The sequence below is a fragment of the Sparus aurata genome, chromosome 9 (assembly GCF_900880675.1).
Source record: "Sparus aurata chromosome 9, fSpaAur1.1, whole genome shotgun sequence".
Taxonomy (NCBI): Eukaryota; Metazoa; Chordata; class Actinopteri; order Spariformes; family Sparidae; genus Sparus; species Sparus aurata.
The window spans coordinates 19,579,871-19,594,094 of NC_044195.1; the positions used below are offsets into that span (position 1 = coordinate 19,579,871).

At 39.6% G+C, this 14,224-nt stretch overlaps 1 protein-coding gene across 3 annotated transcripts in view; it reads left to right on the top strand.

The window, feature by feature from the left end:
• The first annotated feature begins 1,590 nt into the window (after positions 1-1,590).
• The window catches only part of stk39 (serine threonine kinase 39), a 32,312-nt gene continuing 19,678 nt past the window's right edge, over positions 1,591-14,224 (top strand). Inside the window, exons 1-10 of one of the 3 annotated variants that reach the window (XM_030429111.1) lie at positions 1,591-2,276; positions 4,477-4,589; positions 4,815-4,923; positions 6,614-6,752; positions 7,118-7,173; positions 8,056-8,165; positions 8,320-8,421; positions 9,384-9,517; positions 9,669-9,717; positions 11,143-11,208. In XM_030429111.1, coding sequence (XP_030284971.1) covers positions 2,177-2,276; positions 4,477-4,589; positions 4,815-4,923; positions 6,614-6,752; positions 7,118-7,173; positions 8,056-8,165; positions 8,320-8,421; positions 9,384-9,517; positions 9,669-9,717; positions 11,143-11,208 — 978 coding nt within the window. In that variant the 5' untranslated portion in view covers positions 1,591-2,176. The remainder of the gene's footprint in view (positions 2,277-4,476; positions 4,590-4,814; positions 4,924-6,613; positions 6,753-7,117; positions 7,174-8,055; positions 8,166-8,319; positions 8,422-9,383; positions 9,518-9,668; positions 9,718-11,142; positions 11,209-14,224) is intronic. The other 2 variants (XM_030429110.1, XM_030429112.1) reach the window with 2 other exon arrangements.

A 14,224-nucleotide genomic window follows, 5' to 3' on the forward strand; every position in this document is an offset into this window, starting at 1 on the left:
TTGAAGATGACATCTCCAGCTTAGGAAGGTGGTTTGAATTTCCTCTCTAAAAGTTACATATTGCCCCTCTAAGAAAACCAAAGCTTACTTGTTTTAACATTTGGGTAAATTCCTGTGTGGCAGCTATAAAATATATCAAAGCCTGTACATTTTGAGTCTGTGGTGAGCTTGAACTGTTTAATATCGTCCATCTTCTTAATTAAAGAAAACTGCATATGGAGCTGGAGTGTGCGAGACTTCTTTCACTGTTTAATAGCTTCCAACCATTATATAACCGAAGCTATAAATGAAATAGCCTTGTCAGACACCTCTCATTATAACGCAGTGCAATTAAGCAGACCCACTGCAGTGTCCAATATGACCTAAAAGTTCATTTAAAACCTCTTTAAAACGGTCTAAAAGTCTTTAATTATCTTAAGATAAAAGCTATTGCGCCGTTACATTAAACTGCAGTAGTTTTAGCTCGGTGTTAACTGGCCTCTCAGTGTATGAACCATGTGCACGGTGCAATAATTCAAAATAAGAATGTATTATCTTGTATAATACAAAATAATAATACATTTCATTTAGTATTATACTTGATATAGTCCTTATCATATTCTCAGATGGCTTTTTTGTGTCAAGTATAACTAATTATCATTCTTTATATAGATTATTCTGCCCTTTATTGTCTTGATTAATTCATTGTTCTATAAGAAAAGAGTGAAACATTTCACACACATTATGCTACAGCTAGAGGTGTCATCTTCAAATCACATGTTTTCCCTTAAATCAAAGAACATTACATTTACTGTTATGTGAAATATAGGAAGCAGGAAATATTCACATTTAAAAAGCTGGAACCAGACTGTATGAATCCAATCACTTATTAAACTTGTTGGTTATTAAAGGGGCACTATGTAGTTTTGGAGAAGAAATTCAAATGCAGAATTTTAATATTTTTACAATATTAATGAGGTAATGATACAAACTCAGAAATATTTCTATTTACCATAACTGAATAAACAAGCTGTTCTCAGAGGAAAATAAGGTCCCCAGAACACTGTTTGAAACTAGGTGGCAGGGTCTGCCACATATAAACAAAGTAAAACAGAATGAAAGTGTGTTGTCATTTAAGGTCACTTCGTTTATTCAGTTATGAAAAAAGGGGGGGTTGTTTATTTAGTTGGTTTAGGCATAAATAAATCAGTAGTTGAAGATACTTCTCTTCTGATTAAAATTTTTTCCCAAAAACAACATAGTGCACCTTTAAAGATGATATAATAGTAGACACACTTTATATGTAAAATATAATAAATAGAGCAGCAACTCGCCTAATTATTAGTTTTAATATAAATTATTCTGCACGTTACTGTCTCAGTTAGTTTTTATCATAAACCCCTGGATCTTAAATTTACTGTTAAGCAGGAATCGAATCTGAATCGAATCACTCACCAAAACCATTACTGATTAATCTTAAATTGAGAAATCGATTAATCGTTTCATATTGCGTCACTTGTGTTCAGTTACTCAGTGTGTTGTCATCGCGGCTCACTGCTGGACGGTATCCAGATGTGTTGGCGCCGCCTGCTGGCCGGCGTCCACAACGTCACTGGCAGCTCTGACTGCACGTGACACATTTACATCGTCACACAGACGTGTTACTGCTTCACACAAAGCGACTCGTGTTTTAACTCACATTAATAAATGCACATCCGGACATTTGTTGAACACATTTTTATTAATGAACGAGATAAAAAAATTTACAAAACTAAAACATGATGGATTGAACACGTGAATGTGTAGAGGCGCTCTGGAAATCTTCACAGATGATTCATGGTGATTTCAGCGAGTGTCTTCCTGTGTGTATCGAACCGTCGTGTAGTCAGCTGTCATGTCACTGCTGCGTGTGTGTGTGTGTGTGTGAGAGAGAGGGAGAGAGAGAGAGAGAGAGAGAGAGCGCATGTGTGCGGGTCCGTTATTTTCCGGGTTGCTGCTCATCGCCAGCGGTAGTTGCTCTGCTTCAGCCGCCAGCTGACACTCGTACGGGAGGAGGCGAGGTCAAACTTGATCTCTCCCTCTCTGTGTGTCTGTCTGCCTGTCTGTCTGTCTGTCCGCCTGCCGGAGAGAGAGAGAGAGGACGCGAGGGAGGCAGGCAGCTAAATAGCGCAGAATCATCATCATCATCATCATCATCATGGCGGATCAAGGCGAATCTCCGGCTCCTGTCCAACAACCGGCGCTGACAACCAGCTGGCCAATTACCAGGGAGTCGTACGAGCTGCAGGAAGTCATAGGTAGGCGCCGGGGACGGGATGGGGGGCCACATACGACCATGGGAAGGCACGCCGCTGCGCGTTATCAGCTGTGAATGACGATGAGGGGCCTACCGGCTTTTTCATATGCAGCAGCCTCCTGCGATGCTTTGCAATGCGGATGTTAACCAGCACATTCACAGACTACCGGTTTAAAAGTGTGAGCAGGCTGAGACAGCTAAAAAAAGAAAAGAAAAAGGGAAGGCTGCTGCACGAGGCTGTACATGTATGTTCAGTGTGTGGATGATGGAGACCTCCTCACTCCAGCTGTGTCAGAGTATGGCACGTGTCCAGTTTATGGGCCATTAATAAAAATCTCAGACGCTGTGGCTGTTACTACAGCTGTGTGGTCTGTAGTGGCATGTACACGTGTGACATGTGCTTATCAACCCCAACAAAGGAAAACTGACAAATAATTATAATAATTAAAATATTATTGAGGTAATGACACAAACTTTTCCATAACTGAATAAACAAGCTGTTCTCAGAGGAAAATAAGGTCCCCTGAAAACTGTGTCAGGCTAGAAAGGTGGCAGGGTCCGCCACATATAAACAAATTATAACAGTATAAAACAGTGTTGTCCTTTAAGGTCAGTTTCATTCAGTCGTGAAAACAAAGAGAGTTTATGTAGTTTGTCTAGGGATAAAAAGTCAAGTCAATTAATGTTTCTCTTCCCCAAAACGACATACTGCTCCTTTAACATAGTAATAATCAAACTCATAATAACGTCTATAATGATGATAATGATAATGACAGTGGCAATATTAGGCCTTGTGGATATTTTAACATCAGCAACATTTTTCATTACTCTAAAAAGTTAAACTCAACTCCGAGCAGGGCTGTAAATATAACTATCCCCTGTGTTTCTGGCTAATCTGTCAATTATGTTTTTATTGGTCATTCAGGTTTAGGTTTTGATTTAAAGAATGTCAAGAAATAGTAGCAAAGACTTCCGCCATATTTTCTCAGAGCTCAAAAGTGCCTTTAATGTCCAACCTACAGTCTGGAAAGATGTATTACTGCTTCCAGTTCCTCCAATATGACAGTTTCCTGCTTTTCTCTGTTTGTTATGATTTTGAACTGAATATGTTTGAGTATTAAACACTGTTTTTTTTGTGTGCATTTTTTGCTTGAGGCAGTATATTTACATTTACTCAGGTACTTACATTTTGAGTTTTCTGTAACTTATACCTGCACTTCTCTACATTCTGGAGGCAAATTTCATACTTTTCACTCCATGGCATTTATTTCATGACGTTAGTTGCTTGTAACTGAAGATTACATACTGCAGCAGAGTCAAAGCAGCACATATTCGGATTAATTGGATGAAAAATCCTGCATGCTGCAACACTGCTTGTTAAACCTGGATTCATATACCTTTATAACAAAAACAAATGATAGTGTGTAGTCTTCATGTGCATTATGTTTGTTATTACCGTGATCAGCCCTGTGGGGATATGTTTGTACCTGTTGTACATTTCTGTAATCATTACATGCACTGTTGCATTTTCCTCCTCCAAATCAACTTTTTCTGAGTTTTAAAAGTTTTTTTGCACCAGTGTAAGTCACAAAAACACTGTTAGAAATATCCATGACTAAAAATACCAACAATGACAATCTTAAATGCACTAAACAAGCGCACAAGGAAGTGTCTGAATATTTTTGGCAAGTGCCGACCCTTTGCAGATGAGCGGACAAGTCATATCAGCACTGATAAGAAATACAACCAAACAGCTGTGTGGTGCTGACTATGCTGAGTTAGTGGGACGCCCCCCCTCTGTTCTCATAATCAGCTGCTAAACAGTCAAAACCTCTCTACCTCTTCTTATCTGCCACCAACAGTTGGCAAGCAATATGCTGTGTGTCGCAGCTCCTCGGTGTGAACAACATCACTTTCTCTGGCATGGCCTGATTTGTAATGAATCGAGGAAAAGCAGCCCATCAAACAAAATGCTGCACTCGAAACTCAGCTTACGTCATCGCGTGTGTCTGATGAATCAGGCGGCACACATGCAAGAGAGACGGTAACATAAACACAGGAGCAAGAAGGTCAGGCGAATGCTGGAACGCCACTGAGTGATGCTCATTTTACGAGTTGTGTTCCAGCTGTGTGTGCGCTGCGAGTCCCTCTCCTCCGCTCCCGTCCACTTTGTCATGGCTGTGTTGTGTCTGTGATTCCAGGCAGCGGGGCCACAGCTGTGGTGCAGGCGGCCCTCTGCACCCCCAGACAGGAGCGTGTCGCCATAAAGAGAATAAACCTGGAAAAATGCCAGACCAGCATGGATGAGCTATTGGCGAGTACAATAAATATGGGCTTATTATTCTGTGTGTTATTGTACCGCTCTCTAATGCTACTACTTCACCTGTGACCTGTATTATTCCCATTGCTTTGTGTAAGTTTAACACACCTAAAAGGTTGTAATAAATCATTTGATGCAAGATGTACGACAGTGTACTGATTCCTGAAAAACACTAAAGGTCTGTCCGCGTTGCCTTCTGTCGTGTCTCTCTCACAACAGAAAGAAATCCAAGCGATGAGCCAGTGCAACCATCCCAACGTTGTCACCTACTACACCTCCTTTGTCGTGAAGGATGAACTTTGGTTAGTCATGAAGCTTCTGAGTGGAGGTGAGCTTCAGCCAAATCTGACACCTGGCTTGGCATTTCACGTATGCTGTGTGAATATGAGGATGCTACGTGTTTGTGCTTTGACCTGCTGTGACACAGCTAACAGCCACCTGGGTTTTAGCTCACTTTTACTGCAGTTGTTGAAAATAAAGACTTTTGCAAATGTCATGCAGCATAGGGCTTGACGCTGTGGCCTTTTAACATTGTGATATTTTTAGGTTGCGTCACAAGACACAATATCTATCTTGATATTTTGAAATCTCCTCAAAATTACTTCATACATGACACAATACCAATATTGCAGCGATATCATAGGGATGACTATTGTTAGTTTCACAAAATATCAACATATAATCATCAATATATAATCATCAATAATCAATAATCATCAGTAATGTGGATGTAATGACTAAATAGGTCAAGGAAAGACCAAGAAGAAGAGTCTGATAGGTTCAGAATATTTTAACACTTTACTGTAATGCAGCCTTTAAAACCAGGAAAAGACACCACTCAACACAATATCACAATATCCAAAATCTAAAAGGATATATGGCCTCATATCACAGTAATGGTATGACATCACTTTCCCAGCCCTGACGCAGAAAAAACTCATTGTTTATTGACTACATTAATTACTGGCACATCATTGATCTGTATTTATAAGGAAGTTAAACGGGCAATGGGCAAGAGATTGAAATGATTGTTAGAAAGTTTAGTTTTTCTTTGTGAGTCTAAGTCTGTGTTGAAATATGACTTTGGTAAAAGTGAAAGTCATCTGTATGAAAAGTACTTTAAGTCTTAAAGTAACTGATATTAAGTGCACCTAAGTATTAAAAATATGAGAAAAAGCAAATAATACTTGTATGTATATTCTGTACTGTATACTATAGCTCGACCAATAACCCGCCTGGCTGATTATCAGAGAAAGTGTTTTTTTTTTGTTTTTTTTTTACAGATGAAATACACTAGTCAAAATGAGTTAGGGTAATTGGGATATTGGGATATACATATACGCATGTGCATGAATATGCAATAAAAGTCTAATTAAATGTGTCACATTATTTTTAGGGCCTGAACATAGTCACAAAAGACTAAATAACATTTCAGATATATCACAGAATAAACAATGAAGTGAAACTGAATCTCAGTATCCTAAGTGCAACTACCTCAAGCGCGTACACTAGTTAAGTACAGTACTTGAGACAATTACATCACTGTTACACCACTGCTGACTCATCAGCATCTCAGTAACTGTTTCCCATTATGTGCCATAAAAAATATAAATATAAATATAATCCTATAAGAGTTTTTTTTTTATGTGGAAGCAATATCATAACATCTGTGGTCTGATGATGCTTTATTTGCACTGGAGCCTGACCGGTATATCAGCTGGCCAGTATTATCAGCTGATATTGGCCTATCACACATATATCTTTGTCGTGAGTATATGGCGTCCAATATTTACAGTACTTTGAACTTCACATCCTAACAGCTCTCTCGTGTGAAGGAATTACAGCAGTACTTTTACTTTAATGAACTGTGTAATATGTTTGACTGTTTAAAGGACTACAAGCAATTAACAGACGCCCCAGTAATTCACACCTGGTCGTAGATATTGGTCGTTTAATGCTGCTGATTTGTGTTTCTTATCAATACGTGAAAAACTAACTGAGTATTTGTGTCTCCGTAGGCTCCATGCTGGATATAATTAAGCACACAAGCAAGGAGGAGGAAAGAAATCGGGCTCTAGACGAGCCTATTATTGCTACTATATTAAAGGAGGTCCTGGAGGGCCTGGACTATCTGCACAGAAACGGACAGATCCATCGGTAACGTTTAAACTGACTTAACAATTCATCTAACCGAGATGAGATTTGCTGTTTCGCCTTTATTCAGAATTACGAAACTCATTGTAAGAGAGCCGACCAACAACGTTGCAAGTTTAAAGAATTGGCTGAAGTTAAAGAAAACTGAAAACCAGGGACTTGTGTTGACTGAGCAGCAGTGCCATTGTTGTGTTCTGTGAAGTCTGTGCATTTCAAGGTCACTGAGAGGCAGGCTTGAACCTCTATCAGCCCCTTGGGCAGAGTTCCAGATGGTGGTGGGTGGTGGGAGTCGTTTCCACGGACGGAAGAATCAATGCAGCGCCACATGACTTTGTTGTCTGACTGTGTCTGTGTTTCGTTGACCTCAGGGATGTGAAAGCTGGGAACATACTACTGGGAGAAGATGGATCTGTTCAGATTGCAGGTGTGTTGTTGAATGTCAAAGTGCACCGTTGTGCTCCATTACACTCAGTCCAAAGGATGAATGCCTAAATAGTGGGACTGAATTCACAGATTAAATTGATTCATGAAGAAAGTCATGCATATTGAGATTAGATAGGATCAAACTGATCTGACATGAGACTCATGATATTGTTGATTTAAAAAGGTTTGACTGACCAAAAGAGAACCAGTGGCAGTATTTTTGTATCAGGGCTGCAACAAATGATTGCTTTAATGGGCAATTAACTAACAGCTAAGAACTAATCAATACATCAGTTATTTGTTGCATATTTTCTGTGAGGTTGCTTTAAGTTCTTAAAATAATTTGATTTAATCACTTTATTGAAAACTATAAGCATTATACACCCTTGTGACAGAGATTAATTAAAAGTATTCACCAATAATAATTGTTTTGTTGCTGTTTTTAAGATAGATATCTTCTGGCGCGCAGGTGGTCGAGTGGTTAGAGCGCATGCCATAAAACGCAGCTGACCCCGGTTCGATTCCGGCCGGAGGTCCTTTGCTGCATGTCACCTCCCCCTCTTTCTCCCATGTTTCCTCTCTGTCTACTGCTAATAAAGGTGTCTATGCCACAAAAAATCTTGAAAAAAAGATAGATATCTTCTGTATGAGCTGTTAAGGAGGAACCTCTATCATATAAATAAGAAACATGACAAGCTGATATCTGCATTTATATGAAACGTTTAAAACGTATGAAAAGTATGAAAGTTTAAATGCAAAAAAAAAGAAAGAAGGTTATTTTTTTATGTTTTGAAAAAAAAGTCTTGCCGGCAGCTACGTTCTATTTCCAACATATCTAAATTCGCCTCTGAACGGTGCATTGTTTGTGTATCTGTGTTTCCAGATTTCGGAGTAAGTGCGTTCCTAGCCACGGGCGGGGATATGACTAGAAACAAAGTACGAAAGACCTTTGTTGGCACACCGTGCTGGATGGCGCCTGAGGTGATGGAACAGGTGAGCCCGTCTCTATTCACCCGAAACGGCAGCTGCAAATTCAACACAGAGTCTCATTTGAAATGTGTTTGCCTCTGCTGCTCGTACTGCTGATCCGTTTCTGGATTTAATGCATTGATAGTAGAAGTAATTGTGATTTTCTTTGTACCCACAGGTTCGAGGCTATGATTTTAAAGCAGATATATGGAGTTTTGGAATCACGGCCATAGAGTTAGCGACGGGCTCCGCACCCTATCACCGCTACCCTCCCATGAAGGTGAGACTTCTGGGTGCTATGAGTGGGTGTTGTTATTTCATCAGCGTAGTGTCTTCGTCACAGCTAGTCTTGCTGTTTTCACCAGCATAAAAAATATTGGCTTACTAAAGCCTCTCTAAAAGAGACAGTTCACTCCAAATCCAACATCTAATTCCCTTGATCTGTAGGGCTATTTATCCGTCTAGATTGTTTTGCTGTATGTTGACGACTTTTAAAGATGATTAAATATTAAGGAATATTAAGAAAAAACATGGCACCTGACTTTTGGTGCTCAAAGTGGCAAAAAAAAAAGAAAAAACATATGAAAAAACTCAAAAGCAATTTCTCTGACCAGAAATCATGACCTGGTTACTCTGGATAATCCACGGACCTCGTTGTGAGCAGTTTCATGTAGGAACTATTTTACTTCCGTAGCGCCACTCAGGAGGAAGTGTGCTTCTACTCATGGGCGAGAAGCTTGTGCTTGTGACAGCACAGGACATTACATAGATGTAACGTTAGCTAGCCTAGTTAGTTAGCTGGAGCTCTGTCCATGAGTATATGCATGCCCTCTTCTGCACGGCCATGCGGAAAGAAATAAGACAAAACTGCTCACAACAGGGACTGTGGATTATCTCGAGTAACTGGGTTATGATTTTTTGAGTTTTTCAGTAATGTAATTTTTGGTGCTTTTAGCACCACAAGCCAAGTGCCATTTAGTTCCATTATGTTTGAGAAAAGACAGACATCTCAATGGCCCATATCGCTGAAACTCAACAACTCGCACCAAATCAATCTAAATGGAAAATAAAGAAAATGCGGAAAGGACACATTTTGACTTCTGCGATTGGAACAGGCAACTTTCTATGTTAACAAACTTGTTGCTTCTACTTCCCACAACAGTTTCCTCCTCTGAGTTTCTATTCCTCTTGTACAGCAGCTGTGTGGCTTTGATCATTTTGTGGCTTCCTCTGTCTTTTCAGGTTTTAATGCTCACCCTACAGAATGATCCCCCCACTCTAGAGACGGGTGTGGAGGACAAAGAAGTGCTAAAGAAATACGGCAAATCATTTAGAAAGCTTATAACCATGTGCCTACAGAAGGATCCTGCCAAAAGGTGAGAGCCACATTCCAGACATATCAACCGAATGTTTCAGTGAAAGACGCTGATGCAATTTGTGGTCAATGAAAGGCAACCGATTAACATTCAGAGAGCGCTGCTGTGTTGTGAGGTTGTTTTCAACAATTGCACTTTTCTTTATCTGCAGGCCGACAGCCGCAGAGCTTTTGAAGTGTAAATTCTTCCAAAAGGCCAAGGTATTTGTTTCATCTCAAATCCTTGACTTGCCATTGTTGTTCAGTTTTGTCATGAATGTTTCATTATGTTTTTTCCTACTTACATCAAACATCTAACAGTAATAAAAGTCCGAAAGGGTACTTTTATTATCATCATATTCAGTTGCGGAAATAATGATTCCAATTAAAGGGGAGATGTGTAAGATATGGTCAGGATGTAAAAAAATACTAAAAACTTTATTAACAGAGTGGGAAGAAACAACAGTGTTGATGATATGTCAATCTATGTACATCTATGTATTTTGTTGTGTCATCTATGCAAGCCAGTGTTGGGCCAGTTACCTTCAAAAGGCAATATATTACATATTACTAGTTATCTTCATTTTAAAATAATGTATTACACTACAATGTCACTGTCTGCGTATAGTAATATATTACTTATTACATTACTTTTTGGTAACTTTCAACAAAATGCCCAAATAATCTGTATAGAACAATTAAATAGCCGAGATCTTTTTAAATAAACAAATGGCCATGGACACAGTGATGAGCAGACGGACAAAAGATGAAAGTCTGATATATCATGAGATAGGAATACATATTTTTAATCACCATATCAACCACAATAGACCTGTACCTTCTATAATTTCAATAAAGTAATCCTATCTATCTATCTATCTATCTATCTATCTATCTATCTATCTATCTATCTATCTATCTATCTATCTATCTATCTATCTATCCATCAATCTATCTATCTATCTATCTATCTAGAACCTTACACTTTCTGAGTTTGTGGTTTAATTTACTGAACCAGCCTGGTTGGATAGCTCTACACGTCATTTTTCGATCACGGCTGATGCAGGAGTCCTTCTTGCTCCTCTTTCGCTGCACCTCCGTCTTGTCCCTCCCTGCTGTATTTTCTCGTCCCTCGAGTCATAGTCCCCATCAAGGCCACTGTAAATCGCCTCTGTACTATATCCCCTGTGTCTGTATCTGGTGTCCAGCTGTGTGTGGTTGAGCTGAGCCCATGATCAAGGCCGACTTTCGTTAGCTGATACACATACTAATCCACGGCTAACTGAGCGAATTAATGCTAGTCGCCATGTTGTGTCCAAAGATAACTACAGCGAAGAGTATAATGAGCAGCAGTTAGTGGTTATGCTGCCCCCTGTGTTTTTTGAGGCTGCCTTCAAATCCTGTCCATTTCTTACGCATTATACCTTTAAACTGTTTCAGTCGCTGGTAAACCTTTTCACAATAAAGGAAAGAAAACTTGGAAAGTTTTATATACTTTCCATTCTCCCACCAAGCCTGTTGATTTCTGAGGGCTACCGTTTAAAAACACATACGAATACTTGTGAATTTTGTAACCCAGTCTTCGGTTAGGATTCATTTAGTCAGTTCACTGTGTTTGATGATAATATTTAAATTTTTCTCTTACAGAACAAAGAATATCTGGTTGAAAGACTTTTGTGTCGTGCACCAAAGATTTCCCAGCGAGCGAAGAAGGTATGTTAACACAAACAGTCCCTGTAATATAACTCGGTTATTGACTAAACACGAAAGAAATGATGGAAGAGTGCTGAGATCGTCTGAAGTGTCCCTCTCCTCCCGAGTGTTGCATTTACAGTCAACAGAAACTACGCACTCTGACTTTCTTCAGCACCCTCAAACACTTGATGTGCGAGCTGTTGTGTAGATTATGTAAAAATATGGGCCACTGCGGCACAGCAGGCGAACAGCACTGATGCAAGCACATCTATGTCAGCGGCTCCCGGTCTACTCTCCTCATGTGGCACACTAAAGACAAACAGGATTAAATGAATTGTTAACATTAGAGAGGTGCACATTATTGCTCAGTTTGCTTGCTCAGTTGCCCAGGGGTCACTGTTTAGTGGGAGGAAGTGCAGTTTTCAGGCACAGCTGATATTGACTTCATATAACGCTCCGCCTGGATGGCCAGGAAATGGGACGTCGCCGGGAGGCAGAGTGACCATGTGGAGGGGTGGAAATCTACTGACGGGCCCGGAGTAAATGGAGGGCATAGCGGATAGCAGGGTTGTTACTGTGTGTGACGTTACCAGTTACGCACAGACAGAGCAGGGTGTCAATAAAGAGGGAGGCAACTGTTGTTGGAATGGCATCATGTTGAGCTCTGTTGATGGTTCATGTGGTTGAAACATTGAAAGGCACCTATTACTGAATAGGTTTGTGTATTTCCTGTAGTGAGTGAATAAATGTAGCAATTGGCAAGAGCTTTGCAAGATCTGTTTCACTCATTTTTTTGAAGCAGGACCAAATTAACTTTGGATGTTAATGTCAATACAGTGAATTAAAGCCACCAGCGAAACAAATTTTGCAAGATTGAAATCTTAAACATCGGCACTTAATACATCTAAGCTTAATGACGATCACTTTTATTATTGATAATTCTGACATTTATCTTCTCAATAAATCATTTAATCTATGTGTGTATATATATATTTATACATATATATGAATAATTAAAAACTGATCTGTACTGATCACAGGTAACCAGAGCCCAAAGTCACTTCTTTAATTTGTGTCATTTGTCCAGCCAACAATCCAAAACCCCAAAACTTTTCACTTACTATCATGAATGACAAAGAAAAGCAGCAAACTTTTACATCTGAGAAGCTGGAACAAGCAAATGTCTGATGGTTTTGCTGGAAAAATGACTAAAACGATTAATCGATTATCACAATAGTTGACAAATGGAAAATACACAAAAACTGAACCCTAACTGTAATAATGAAAAATTGTAAGATTATAATATGATAACAATTTGCCATGGTTTGAGGTTTGGAGTCTTGTTATCAGTGTAAAATAGACAGCGTGCTCAGCAGCATACCAGCTAACGTCTGATTCACTTGATAGCTCAGGTGGATGAAACATATGAGCCACAGAGCCGGCGTCCTTGTCACTTTGAGCTGATTTGACCTCCAGACTCGTCTACATTATACAGCGGCCCAGATCTTGCAGAGAGCAGCAATACTGCAGAAACATTGTAATCAGGATGCTGTGACCTCTTCCTGTCAACACCACAGTGGCCTCGCTGTCCTCAGATCTTGTCCAGTAACTCCCCAGTAGCGTCCCAGTTCAGCTCCTCCTTCCACTGCTTTACCTCTCTGGACTGCAGGAGCTTCTCTCTGCCCTTTCGCCCCTTTGTTTCCTGGTGTCCTTGTTTTGCTTCTGTAGTTTTTGTCCTGTGTGGTGTTCTGTAGTCACGCTAAACACAGGGAAGCACCATGTGGGTTTAAGACACGGGACTTGAGGTTAGACTCTACAGGTGAAACATTGCTTTGTCAAGCACTGGGCAGTTTTGAGATTTTGGGCTATTTTACTATATGGTATATATAAGATGGCGAAATTTCCATAGTTAAACATACAAAAAGCATTTGTCTTGATGTAAGTAATCAACTGGGAAAGTTTCATGATGATATGTAGTAGTAGTAATAGTAGTAGTAGTATTTTACAATACATATTTTTCAAGCCATATTTGCACGGGACTAATATAACCTGTGGACCTCTGGTAATTTGTGAATGAAGTGGATGTCTGTGATCTTAATCCTGTGTGAATCTGACACGTCCGTAATTTGTGAAACAAAAATTCTACCGAGTATCTTTTATTTTCAAACTGCTGTTTTCCTCCTTTCAGACAACTGAACGGTCATGAAATTCGATCGCGGCTCATAATATGTTCAACAGCAGTCTGCAACTGTGCAGTGAAATCAACTGTATTGAAAAAAAAACAACAGTTTAAAAAACACGACAGAGAGGGTCAGGAGGAGCTAAAGCGCCCTAAGTTCTTACAGCTGTCAGGTGAGTGCGTAGAGGTCTTCTATAGAGTGCAACATCAAAAAAAGCTAATGTTGCACCAAATTTTCATCTCTAGTATGACCAGCAGCAGACCACGTATGTGGGAGGGGATTTTAGTGAGACTATACTGCATTAAAGTGAAGTTATCAAATATTTTTACTTCTCTGTAACTGTACTTTTTAGCCAGTTTCTGCGCACTGGCCCACAGAAATGTAATTTGTCCAGCTCATTCGGATGAAAATGAGGGTGTAGCTTACTGTCTGTCCTGAATGAATGGGGCCTTGTTTGTGCTTTGACAGCGTTTCTCTTATGAGCTGTCGATCCCAGAAGTTGATCTCTGAGTACCATTCCAACATATCCATGAGTTAAACATAGTCTTTGCTCATCCACATGAAACACTGATGTGAGACGGTCATTTCTAAAAGACATGAGGTCCCCTGGTAATAGCAGTCCCGTGCAAATAGGGCTGAAGGCTTTTTTTTTTTTTAATCAAACTCTGAGCCACAAATCTCTTCTGCAGCATTTTGTACATTTGACAAACCTTCCACTTTTATTCCACTCTACATTCTGAAGGTCTTTACATCGGGGTCTGTTCATATATAATTCATAGCCTCATTTATGAAACAAGAATGTTGAACCAGGCTTCATCCAATGTTCAGTTTTCTGTTCTCTAAAAAATTAACAC